Genomic DNA, 12,966 nt, shown 5'->3' on the forward strand with positions numbered 1-12,966 from the left:
TTACTTCCGTGGACAACCTGGACGTCTCTGTGAGATGCTTGCAGTTCCATCTTTTTAACATTGTTGTACCACTTTTGCTACAGTATTCTGACTGAGAAGTAAAGCTTTGCTGATCTTCTTGTAGCCTTCACCTGTGTAATAAATAATTCGACTCACCTGTGTTTGAATTCTTGTTAAATTAGACATTTGTAGTCTAAAATTTAGCTTTGCTCCAGACACTTTCAGTGGGATGTACTCATTTTTGCATCACCCTCATTTGAGTAAAACTGAAAACAAGTTATATATATAAAAAAAAATAAGTTATATCATTAACCTTTCCTTTCATGTTATAAGTTAAACAGATCAGCATTTTGGAAATTGTTTTTGTGTTCATTGAGATATTTTTTAAAATGTTACTTTTCAAAGGGGGTGTACTCTTTTATGCTGAGCACTGTATTATTTATATATAACCATTATTAATAATAACAAATTATTATTATTATTATATATTATCAATAAAATATGTATAAAACAATTAAAATAAATTCTGCATATTTGTAAAACAAAAATAATCAGTATCAGATAAATTAATAATTATAAATTATTTATAATCATTATAATAATATCATGATTATTAAAATATTCATAATATTTATTCAAATATTCCTATTTGTTGATCGGTATTGAAACGCCAAGGAAAAAACGACAATATCATGGTTATTATTTTCATTATTAGTAATCTGAATAAATGTTATGAATATTTACATAATAATAATTAACAACAATGTATATAATATAATGAATAATAATTATTATTACTATTATTTTAATTATTATTATTATTATCATCATATTAATACAATTTATTAACAATGCATATCGGTTGACCACCATTCAAAATATGTATGAAACTCAAGAGAAATCAATAATATCATGACAAACAGGCACACCCTAATATGGACATAATGTGACACGGCCAAACAAGACGGCCAAATCCAGTAACTACTTACTTGCCTATGCCTACACATGCCAACTCGCCCACTAACTTCCCTCTGCATATATATGTAGGTAAAGGCAAGTTAGGAACACAACCGTCTCTCAGTTTCCTGACCTGTATCTCTGGCATGGGCCCGGCCCAGGTGGTATCGCTGTGCATCTGCGTGTTCAGCTGCACTGCTGGCCGCCAGGATAGCATGAAGACCACTGTCACGGGGCAAAGTGAAACTGCGGTGCTTGCTTCCTACTCCACCTTCTTGCACTCCTCCTCTTCCTGCAGCTGTGAAGGACATTTGGCTTGGTTGGGTGGGCGTAATGGGCGGGCCGTAGTGTTCTGGTGGCAGCCCGTGATGGGCGGGTAGCGTTGACTGGCGGCGGAGCTCGACGGGCGCATTTCGGCTGGGATCGACGAACACGGAGTCGTCTAATGGCAGAGTCTGCAGGAAATGGAGGCCGGAGCTGGTGAGGGGAGTCTCGATGAGGTCCTGCCACGAACGCCGCTGGCTGGAAGACTTTCGGCCCGGAGAGCTAGCACTGCTCACGCTGCCCCCATGTGTCTCGGATAGGGGGGAGCGGGACTGGATGGTCTCCGTGGAGGGTGGGCGGATGTGTTTGGACTCCTGGAACGGACTCGCCTGTAACACAGTGGGTTGGACAATATGCAAGGTCCTTTTAGTTGGTAGGACATTTTATTAGGTATTTTACAACTTCGAGATTGGTGCAACAAGAAGCATAAATCCAAATTGAAGGACAACTATAACAAGAGGGGCATTTATATCCCCGTTTTCCATTTTCCCTGCTGTCGTCTTTTACAAGCTCACTGCTGTCACCCTTAGTTATGCTCTGCCTGGATAGAACGGTTGGAGACAGCAACACACACGCACACAATTCTCCTGCTTAGGAATATAGGACTGATTTGTGTCTCCTTCATTAAGATTACAGAGGGCTGGTGCCATAGGACCTCCTTAAAAAAAAGTGTCCTTTGACTGAATCTACAGTGGCCACAATATCCCCTGGGGTCTAAATAATTAATGTGTGCTTCGTGTCCCTTCTGTCCACCCCTTCACACCTCATTCTTCATCCTGCTCTCTCTTCCTCTCTGCCCTTCTCTTGTCCCACCATGTCTTTCTGCATTGCATCACCTCATTTGTTTCCTTCAGCCTAAGTTTTATGTATATGGAGTACACTACAGTTCAAAAGTTTGGGGATAGTACGATTTTTTTTAAAAGAAATTAATACTTTTATTCTGCAAAGATGCATTTAATTGATCAAAACTGACAGTAAATACAGTTCTTTTCCACTTTCTATTCATCAAAGAATCCTGAAAAAAATGTATCACAGTTTCCACTAAAGTATTAAGCAGCACAACTGTTTTCAATTTTGATAATAAGAAGAAATGTTTCTTGAGCATCAGATTAGCATATTAGAATGATTTCTGAAGGATCATGTGACACTGAAGACTGGAGTAATGATGCTGAAAATTCAGCTGTGCCATCACAGGAATAAAGTACATTTTAAAATACATAAAAATAGAAAACAGTTAAAGGGGACCTATTATACAAAACTCACTTTTATATTGTTTTTTAACTTAATTATGTGTCCTCATATGTGTGTAAACAACTACCCTATTGTTGTAAAAATCCATCCATTCATGTTATTTTACCCATAAATCAGAAACAGTGTCTAAAAATGACGTCACATTGGAACAGGCACCGCCCACAACTGGCACGGAATATATTCCAATTAGCTAAGCTCCTCCCTTGAGTGAGCTGTACAGTCCGCCATGTTTATCTCCTCGCCAGAGCATTTTACAGCAGCATTCAAGTAAGATCTGTATTCTTATTAAAGCTACTAATGTTATTCAATCAAGAGCAGTGATTTTTTGTTGTTTGATTTATATTAACGACACAAATAGCAGTAGGTACTGTATATTACGCTGCTTTCACTTTAATACACAGATCTAATTACACATGCGATTTCTTTCCCTGCAGTTTACATTCACAGATATAACCAAATGTGTTTATGTGAACTTTTTGACATAACCTTGTGTGTATTTGACAGTTTAAGAGCAATAAGTCCTGAAAGAGAACTTAGTTTATTACTCCAAAAAAGCTGAAATCCAGCTTTCTATGCGCATGCTTCAGAAGTGTGCGGTCAAAAACATATACTGTATTAGAAGTTTAAACTGACATGGCTTTAAAATACATGCAAATGATAACTTTCATGATAAAGAACTGTAATGTCACATGAGAGTGACCGTGATAGAAATTATAATCAAAGCCAAACAGATGTTTCTTTAGTTTTTGGGAGAGCATCTGAGACATGATCTATAAAGGCTGCCCTCTTCTGGATATGGGGCGGGTAGCAGCAGCTCCTTTGCATTTAAAGACACATGCATGAAAACAGCATGTTTTTGCTTCAACTAAAATATTGGTATTTACAACATGGTATAATAAATTATCTGCAGGGTATTTTGAGCTGAATCTTCACACAGAAACATTCTGGGGACACCTGAGACTTATATTACATCTTGTAAAAAGGGGCATAAAGGTCCCTTTTAAAAAAATCTTACTGACCCCAAGATTTGGAATGATAGTGTATGTGAGAAGCGGAATTACATGATTTTGCCTGGAGCGAGGAGCTTTGGGAGAGTTCAATATGACACGAGTAACTCGTTATTGGCTCATAATGCAATTACATTTCAGACACATGTTAAACACAGTGTAAACACATGAACCCAAGCAAAAAAAGAAAGACATGACTTACTGAGGTAGGGTGTGGATAAGTGTCATACGGAGGTGGAGGGCTGTCCTGTTTGGGTGTTGAGGGCATGTGATCAGCATCCTCATGGTCACTCTCGCTCCAGTAGTCTGAGGAAATGACAGCAAATATCCATTAAACAAACGGGAAGCCCAATACTGAAATTTGAAGGCTGTAGAAAGCAGACAATAAACTTAATTTAAAGTCCCCCTGTGGGGAAAATAAATTTTGTACTGTTGTTTATGTCTATGTGGTGTTTTTAATATACTTTAAGACAAGCCATGTATAAATTCATCAGTCAACACCATTGCTGAGTATTTTCTCCTTAAAACTGCAGTTAACTAAAGAGAGTCCTAAAAGAGCGGTTTGAAATCGCCCATGTTCCCTGCTGTCACAAACATGTAAACAATCGCGTCAACATGCTATCATTCCTATCAAGCACTTTGGGCATTTTAACACAGTGAGCACGAAAACACCTTTAAGAAGGAACAGGAAAAATCCGGTACAGCAGGTGAATTATGAATATGATGTTTATTACGATGTTATGATGAACTATATGCCTTTCTCCACTGACTTTCTATGATGTTCAAAGCATTTCTAAGAATGCTGATTTTTAGAAGGAAGCTGTCTGACTCAGCTGAGATGGTTAACGTGAACATGGTTTATATAACATTAGCAACACATTATTAGCTGTTTGATAACGTAGTCAAGCCAAATGCTAATCATATCAATTACCATTATGTGTCCGACATTGTAGAGAGCGATACATAAAAATTATTCTGATTTATCGATTTGTAGACGACCATGTAAATATGATCTTCTTCTGAATCAGTTACTGTTTCAAACTTATATGTCTGAATTAAACCAATATTTCTACTTGGCCTTCTAGTGTAGCGTTTAATACATTTACAACAGGTATCCTGTGCTGGTGTGACTGAGTGGAGGCAGGGTCTAATATGCATATTAATGGATCTGCTTATACTAAACGAAGCAAGGGTGTAGAATTACATTCAAGATATTTTTAAGCATGAAGAAATAATTTTCACCAGATTATTTTTAAAATATGTCATTTTGATTATTAACGATGAGTTTATAGTGATCAAATTATTGACTGTAGGGGGACTTTAAAAGATGTTTGTACACGTTTTAATTTATTCATGAAATGATAACGTTCTAATAAGGGTATAAAAACTAATATATTCTGTCGAATAATTAAAAATTACTTCCTGCTTTTCAATTTAAATGCCCTATACATGCATCCAACATGTTGTACTTCATATGCAAATATTTATAGGATTTGCAGACCAGACCACACAAAGTCAGAGTGGGAGAATAATTGATTCGACAGGCTTAGCGGAGCATGAAGGCATCGTCTCACCATGATCCTGTCGGATCCTCTTCTGCTCTGAGTGAGCTGTTGCCGCCATGTTCATCCGACTGAGCCACCTGTGAACAAATATAAAAAAGTTACCTGGGGAGCTCTTTGCACTGCTGAAATGCAGAGCTGAAAGGGTCTTTTGGGATGGTGATAAAATTAGAAGCTTTGATCAGCTAAGGGAACATTAAATGAGATTTGGGAGCCTGTGCAAGAGAAATCATGGTAATGTTTCGGATTACATTATGAGCCTTTTTTGTTTCTTATAGTTTCATTTTACCTATTCATATCTTCCAAGTTGTCCGCAGCAAAGTAGAAGCTCTTGATTTTAGGATGGCAAGCCTTAAAAGCACTGAAAACAAGCAAGAAAAATAGACAATCAAAACATGCTGCCCTTTGCGATAGGGGTGTTCCTCATTGCTTTCGTTAGGTAATTTGGTTAGGTAAATAATTGATACCCTGGTGTTAGGGGTGCACAGATTAGTAAGACTGTTTCCATAGGATATTAGTGTAGTGAAAAACACTCAATGCCGCTATTGTATGATAAACTGTCATCTCTTGTTTATAATAACACTCACAACTTTTTGCGACATTCGTTGGCTTGATCAATCTTGAACTCAGGCAGACTGACAAAGCCCTCTGCCTTTTCATCCTAAGAAAGAACAGAGAACCGTGAAATGAAAAACTTTATCTAAACAGTCTAATTGGCCATTTTGTTTTGTGGTACTGCAGCATGCAGATGAATGGTCTCGTGCCCACACCTCTTCATTGATGTACCAGTATAGACAGGCATCTTTCAGCACAACCCAGTACTTCTTCCATTTCTGAGAAAAGTAGCTCTTTGCATCCTTCTTCTTCCAGAGCCATCCCTCACAATCACCCTGACCCAAGTCTCGGCAGGAGATTCGCCGCTTACTAATGGAGGGCAGGGATCCAGCTGAGAAGGACAAAGAGAGAGTGAGAGAGATCAGAGATATCAACGTCATTATAAATGAAAGGAATGGCAGGAATAGTATAAAAACAGTGACATTTTTGATGTACGAGAAACGTCTTGACAACAATTATTATTCAGAGTGAGACTGTGTAATGAATGTGTAGAAAAAAATAACTGCCGTGCAAAAATCCTTTTCTCAATCAGTATTTTTTGTTTCCAGTCAAATTATTCAAACATCCTTGAAAAAACAAATTACATCTAAAAAAAAAATTTAGACAACATATTATATTATTAAATAATTTAAAATAAAACAGAATAAACAATATAAATAATATATTTAATAATAAACTGATATGTAAAAAAAATGTATTCAAATTATTAACATTTCATATATAATTTTAATTGTATTCATAATTTTAAAATATTTTAATTATTATTATTTTAATTATAAAAAAATATATATTGAATTGTTTTTCCCACCCCAATTCTTTTAGATTTCTCGAGATTCTCTGAAAGCTAAACATACTTTATACAAAACTTGTAGGATGATTAAATATTTTTCTGGGAAAACAAGACAATTTTTGTTGTTGTCTGATTAACATTATTAAAATATTTTTGCAATGTCTCAATAACTACATGACAGGGTTTTGAAGCTAGTAGAATTTAACATCTCACCTCTTAACTTAACTTTCTTTGACCGAGAGAGCATGGACGATCGATCAAATGTCTGAAAGATAGTAAATAAATAAAATATTTAAGTCATCTTATGCTGTGTCCCTTATAGTCTTGCATAACATTAAGTTGTCTTCAGAACACTCACAAGATAGACAGAAGAGGTTTCAGATGTGGGTGTGGCCAACGAGTCCTGCTGCAGCATGTCCATCTGGAGGGTGGGGACTAGGGTGTAGTGGGCGGGGCTTCCACCTTTCTCACTCTTTCTTCTACTACGCCGACTGCTGCGACGTCCTGTGTGGTACTCCTCTGTCCCTGCCTTGTCCTCACTCACATATCGCAGCAGGGAGTTTTCTGTCAATAAATGTATGGGATTATGAAAACACAGTATACTAATTATGAAAATGAAATGGGACAAATCACATTTTTCAATGCACCATAATGTGATGCTTAGGGTTGAAATCAAATTATTCAGAGGTCTCATGACCAAAGAACCGGGCTGAAAGGTGCAGTGTGTGTTGCACATGTTCAAATGTAATATAAATTCTGCCAGCATGACTAAAGAAAGCATTCTCTCTGCTCCTACTCCTTCCCCAACATATCCTGGCCTCAACCAATGATAAGCCAGCATCTTGGCAAGACCTCTATGTTGGAGTTACCATGGCAATGCAAAACCAAAAAATCACAAAATCTTAAACAAAGAGCCAGCGAGATACTGGCAGACAGATCCCAGGAATAAAAGGGTAAATATAGGGGAAACGGGACAATATGAATTGAATGCCTGAAGATTTTAAAATGTTAAAATGGAGAGGTCAGGGCTAAAGTGATGACATTTTTGGTTTAGTATAACCTAAGAAAAGAGATTACACACACACACACACGCACGCACGCACGCACGCACGCACGCACGCACGCACGCACGCACGCACGCACGCACACACACACACACACACACACACACACACACACACACACACACACACACACCTCTTCTGATCTCTTTCTTCAGCTTGGCTGGATCTTCATAGTCTCCAACCCAGTTATATTCTACAGGCATGGAAATAGGCCTCAGCCGTCCTAGTACACAAGCACAGAGAAATCAAAATAAAATCAAAAAAAAAAAAAAATACTGCACAATACACATACTGGGCCAGGAGTAGAAGTATAACTCAATAGTTATGTTTACTCCAATGATGTATGGCCATTTTAATGTAATGTACTTCTGTGTTGCAGATATAAAAACATCCCTTCTGATTGACTGATCCCTCGTCACCCTGGTAAGATCACAAACTTGGATCGGACTTAAAAAGAGACCAGCATGAATAGACAACCTCTCCTGACACTGAAGCTAGCCTGTACAGATCAAACATCATCATGTAAGAAAGCATGTACCATATGTGGGAGTGCTGTCCCTGCGTACGGGTGGAGGGCCCTGATTCTGATCATACTCGTAACAGTACAGGACTGCATCCTCATCCAACAGGGGGAATCGCCTCCGGCACTCCTGATCCAAGAAGGAATTGGGCGAATCAGAACCTTTAGCGGCCTGCTGGCAATTACTGGTCAGATTCCCCATTTCATCTCTGCAATGGTAGGAAAAAACTTGTGTAATCTTCTATTGCAGCTTTCGGTAACACTTTACTTGAAGGGGTGTCCATAAAACTGACATGACACCTTCATAATCATGACGTGACACATGTCATGAATATGAAGGACGTTTTATGTATGTTTATGACAACTGTCATTAAATGTCATTCGCTCAATTAAGACATTTTTAATGCAAATATGACATTGTTTGAGATGTCTTGACATAAACCAATACATCATAACCTGTCAGTGTCTTGGTAATGACAACTTGGCAACTTAATTTTTTTTATTTAAAATTATCAAGACAACTTAAATATGTCATAAACATGACATAGCGGATTAATTTTCAAACTTAAGAAACCACTTAGCTTTATGGGTTAACATTACATTAAACTGTCATGTGGCTTGACAATAAGGCCATTATAACTGTGTCATGAATATTTTTCTTGACCTCAACTTCAGTGGTACAAATTGAATTTGTCATTAAAATGTTATAATGGCCTCATGAAAACCAACCACCTGACAGTTTAATGTAAATAATTAATCTGCTATGACATATTTATGACAGGTTGTATTGTCTTAGTAATGTCAAGTTGTCATTACCAAGACACTAACAGGTTATGATGTATTGGTTTATTTTCAAGGTGTCATAACAAAGACATTTCAAATAATGTCATATTTGCATTAAAAATGTCATTTTTTCAAGCGAATGACACTTAATGACAGTTGTCATAAACATGCTTAAACCTCCTTCATATTCAGGACATGTGTCACGTCATGATTATGAAGGTGTCATGTCAGTCTTATGCACACCCCTTCAAGTAAAGTGTTACCCAGCTTTCTTAAAGAAAAATTATTGACATGTAAGACTGAGTAATGATGCTAAAAATTCAGCTTTGCCATCACAGGAAAATATTACATTTTAAAATATTTTAAAATAACAGTTATTTAAAGTTGTAGTATTTAACAATATTATGTTTTTACTGTATTTTTCTGCAGAGACGTCTTTCAAAAACATTAAAACCTTACCATCTCAAAACTTTTGTACTCTCTTTAAAAAAGGTGCATGTGTGAGGTGTTTGATCCACACTGTAAATATGTATGAATATGTATGAGTGTACTAGTCTGTCCTCTTGCTGTAGAGATTATCTGTGTGTGTGCCTTTAAAACTGTACCTGGGTGAATACGGCTCGTCAGGGGGAGGGGGGATGTAGAGGTCCTGTAGAGCGCAGCTGTCCCGTCTGGATGGGGTGCTGAGGGTGCTGGATGGTGTGGCCACACTGCTGCTGGGGCTCGGGGGGATGATGGGCTAAAAACAGTGGGACCGTTAGCAACCTTAGGAAAGTTGTTCAAATATAGTTTCACGTTTTAATACAGGTCATTTTCAGATTTTCACTTGTCAATAATGAGTGCTTGTTAAAGAAACACACCATAAATAAGTCTACAAATGTCCTCTCCATTCATATGCACACTACCGTTCAAAAGTTTGGGATTGGTAAGATTTTATAATGTTTTTGAAAGAAAGGCTGCATTTATTTGATCAAAAACAGCTACAGTGCTGGTCAGAATTATTTGCCCCCTTGATAAATATGATCAAAGATAGCTGTAGAAAATAAATCTGCATTGTTAATCCTTTTGATATTTTATTTAAAAAATAGCAAAAATCTACCCTTTCATTGAAGTAAAATGATTGAAAGTGGGGGGAAAATCACATTATGAAATAAATATTTTTCTCCAAAACACGTTAGGAACAATTATTTGCCCCCTTTTATTAAATACTTTTTGTAAAGCATCCTACTTTTTTATCCCTGTGTGCACCAAACCCATCTAAAGTGTTTGCTGCCATAAAAGCACATTTTTGTTGTTTAATCTGATCATAGAACCCGTCCAGTTTGAAGTTCCAGTAGTGTCAGTCACTTTTCAAATTTCTATAGACAGATGAAACAAACAAAAAAAGAGCTTTTTGGCAGCAAACACTAAATATGGGTTTGGTTCATACAGGGATAAAAAAGTACCCCATGTGTATGAAATACTCTGCTGAATCTTTAATGCTGTGGGCCTAATTTTTTGCCAGAGGTCCTGGACATCTTGTTCAGATACATGGCATCATGGATTCGATCAAATACTAACAGATAAAAAAAATCAAAACCTGACAGCCTGTGCTAGAAATCTTATAATGGGCAGTATTTGGATCTACCAAAAGGATAGTTATCTGAAAACAAACATCAAAACCAAAACAAAAATGGGTCACTGAGCACAAAACCAAGCATCTGCAATGGCCATCCCAGTCCCTGACCTGAGCCCTATGGAAAATGAGTGGGGTGAACTGAAGAGAAGTAGGGCCAACATGGATCTGTGAATCTGAAGGATCTGGAGAGATTCTGTATGGAGGAATGGTCTCTGATCTCTTGCCAGGTGTTCTCCAAACTCATCAGGCATTATAGAAGACTCAGAGCTGTTATCTTGGAAAAAGGAGGTTGCAAAAATTATTTAATAAAAGGGGGCAATTGTTCCCAATGTGTTTTGGAGAAAAACATTTATTTCATAATGTGATTTCCCCCCCACTTGCTTTTACTTGAATAAAAGGTTAGATTTTTGCATTTTTTTAAATAAAAGGATAAACAATGCAGATTTATTTTTTACAGCCATCTTTGATCATATTTACCAAGGGGGCAAATAATTCTGACCAGCACTGTGTATTGTGAAATATTATTACAATTTTTTAAATAATTGGTTCCTATTGAAATTAGTTTTAAAATGCAATTTATTCAGTGTCACATGATCCATCAGAAATCATCTTTTAAGAAACTGTGATACACTTTTTTCAGGATACTTTGATGAATAGAAAGTTCAAAAGAACAGCATTTATTTGGAATAGAAACATTTTAAATCACTTTTGATCATTTTAATGCATCCTTACTGGGAAAAAGTATTAATTTATTTTCTTTTTTAATCTTACTGACCCCAAACTTTTAGTGTACATCACCAAGATGTCTTTTCAATGTTTCCGTGACAAATATTTAGAATGCATTTGAATCCAATCCCTTTATCAGACTGCTGTATACAATTATGATGCCCAAAATAGAATGTAAAGCTTTCCTGGTCATACATTTTGTTACAGCCACATCTCTGCAATGGATAAGTGCTTAATAGATACAATAGTTATTTAATGACAAAAATGGTGATATTTTTATTGTTTCATGAAAATTGCAAGGGTTATCATACAAAAACTACTGATTTAACAACATTTTCATCACTGAAATATAATTACCACAAATGAAATGACAACTACTAAAGGAAATTAAGTCAACAAAAATAATAAATAATTTTACCAGACATCAAACACTCATCCTAATGGCAGAATAACCTGACCTGTGTGTCTTTGTGGAAGAAGACATGCGAAAAAATAGCAGTGGCCATCTCATTTGAGTGTACAGTCATACCGAGTCTGTTTCCTCCTGCGTTTATGCATTTAAAACACAAAACACTTTGTGCACGCGGAAGCGGCTTTGGTTCTGTGTAAATAAAATGCCGTCTCAATGTCTTCAACTGTTGTCATGACAATCAGCGTGTCTTGTTAACTGTCAGCTGTGCAATAGAAACGGCAAAGAAAAAATGAATACGTGCAATTTATACACTGCACAGTCAAGCGGCTAAAACAACATTACACATTTTCTTCTCAGGCCACAGTAAAGCTTCCTGATGCACAGGGGCTTCGGTGAAGCTGGAGAGGAGATTGGGGAAAGAGGGATAAGCAGCAGATTAGAGGTAAAAAAATATGAAAGAGAAAAAAAAAGGAAGGTTAGTGGTTGGGGGAAGAGTGGAGTGAAGATTTGCCATGCAATCTAGTTGGTCAAAGCCCTAAGGGAGGGGAAGAGTGCTCTTAATGCTGCTAAAAAAAGAACACAGATTGGGGGACTACGCCACAGCATATCATCAATTCAGACACACACCACTTAATCCTCATACCGCACACATCCCGTCAGTACCTGCAGGGCGAGGGGCTTCCATCTCATGTTCTTGAGTAAGGCTGGGGCTGACGTGAGAGTGCTCTGAGGTCGTTTCTTCAGCGTGAGGGTCACCCCTGCAGGATTGCTGCGTAAAGAGTTTACCAGGTTCTTCAGCTGCCAGCCCACCTGCGCAAGTCCAACACACGTGTTGACCTCACCACAAGAGATTCAGATAACATTCCAGAGCACACAAGCATTTTGAAGTCTTTCTTCATGTCATATACATCTTAACATTTTGGATAAATAATTTTATAAAGATGGAAAACTATACACTACCATTCAAAAGTCTCTGATGCTCACCGAGGCTGCATTTATTTGATCAAAGATACAGTAAAAATAGTAATATTGTGAAATATTACAACAATTTAAAATAACGTTTTTCTATGTTAATGTATTTTATAATGTAACTTATTTCTGTGATGCAAAGCTGAATTTTCAGCAGTCATTATTCCAGTCTTCAGTGTCACATGACCCTTTAGAAATCATTCAAATATGCGGATGTAGTGCTCAAGTAACATTTTCCTATTATTATGAAAGTCTCTGATGAATAGAAAGTTGAAAATAACAGCATTAATTTGAAATAGTATTTTTTGCAACATAAATGTCTTTACTCCCACTTTTGATCAATTGAATGTGCTGAATAAAAGTATTAA

General features: G+C 37.0%; 1 protein-coding gene across 4 annotated transcripts in view; it reads right to left on the reverse strand.

Moving 5' to 3' along the window:
* cnksr2b (connector enhancer of kinase suppressor of Ras 2b) overlaps positions 1-12,966 on the reverse strand; it is a 39,711-nt gene that overhangs the window by 3,699 nt on the left and 23,046 nt on the right. For 2 of the 4 annotated variants that reach the window (XM_077233215.1, XM_077233214.1), the window contains exons 9-20: positions 12,293-12,439; positions 9,479-9,612; positions 8,109-8,299; positions 7,704-7,793; positions 6,865-7,070; positions 6,720-6,771; positions 5,872-6,047; positions 5,689-5,762; positions 5,391-5,462; positions 5,114-5,181; positions 3,742-3,845; positions 1,091-1,610 (exon numbers count right to left, since the gene is read on the reverse strand). In XM_077233215.1, coding sequence (XP_077089330.1) covers positions 1,091-1,610; positions 3,742-3,845; positions 5,114-5,181; positions 5,391-5,462; positions 5,689-5,762; positions 5,872-6,047; positions 6,720-6,771; positions 6,865-7,070; positions 7,704-7,793; positions 8,109-8,299; positions 9,479-9,612; positions 12,293-12,439 — 1,834 coding nt within the window. The remainder of the gene's footprint in view (positions 1-1,090; positions 1,611-3,741; positions 3,846-5,113; positions 5,182-5,390; positions 5,463-5,688; positions 5,763-5,871; positions 6,048-6,719; positions 6,772-6,864; positions 7,071-7,703; positions 7,794-8,108; positions 8,300-9,478; positions 9,613-12,292; positions 12,440-12,966) is intronic. The other 2 variants (XM_077233217.1, XM_077233216.1) reach the window with 1 other exon arrangement.

This window comes from Siphateles boraxobius, unplaced genomic scaffold, assembly GCF_051911475.1.
Source record: "Siphateles boraxobius isolate OS27281-9 unplaced genomic scaffold, OSU_SipBor_1 18, whole genome shotgun sequence".
Taxonomy (NCBI): Eukaryota; Metazoa; Chordata; class Actinopteri; order Cypriniformes; family Leuciscidae; genus Siphateles; species Siphateles boraxobius.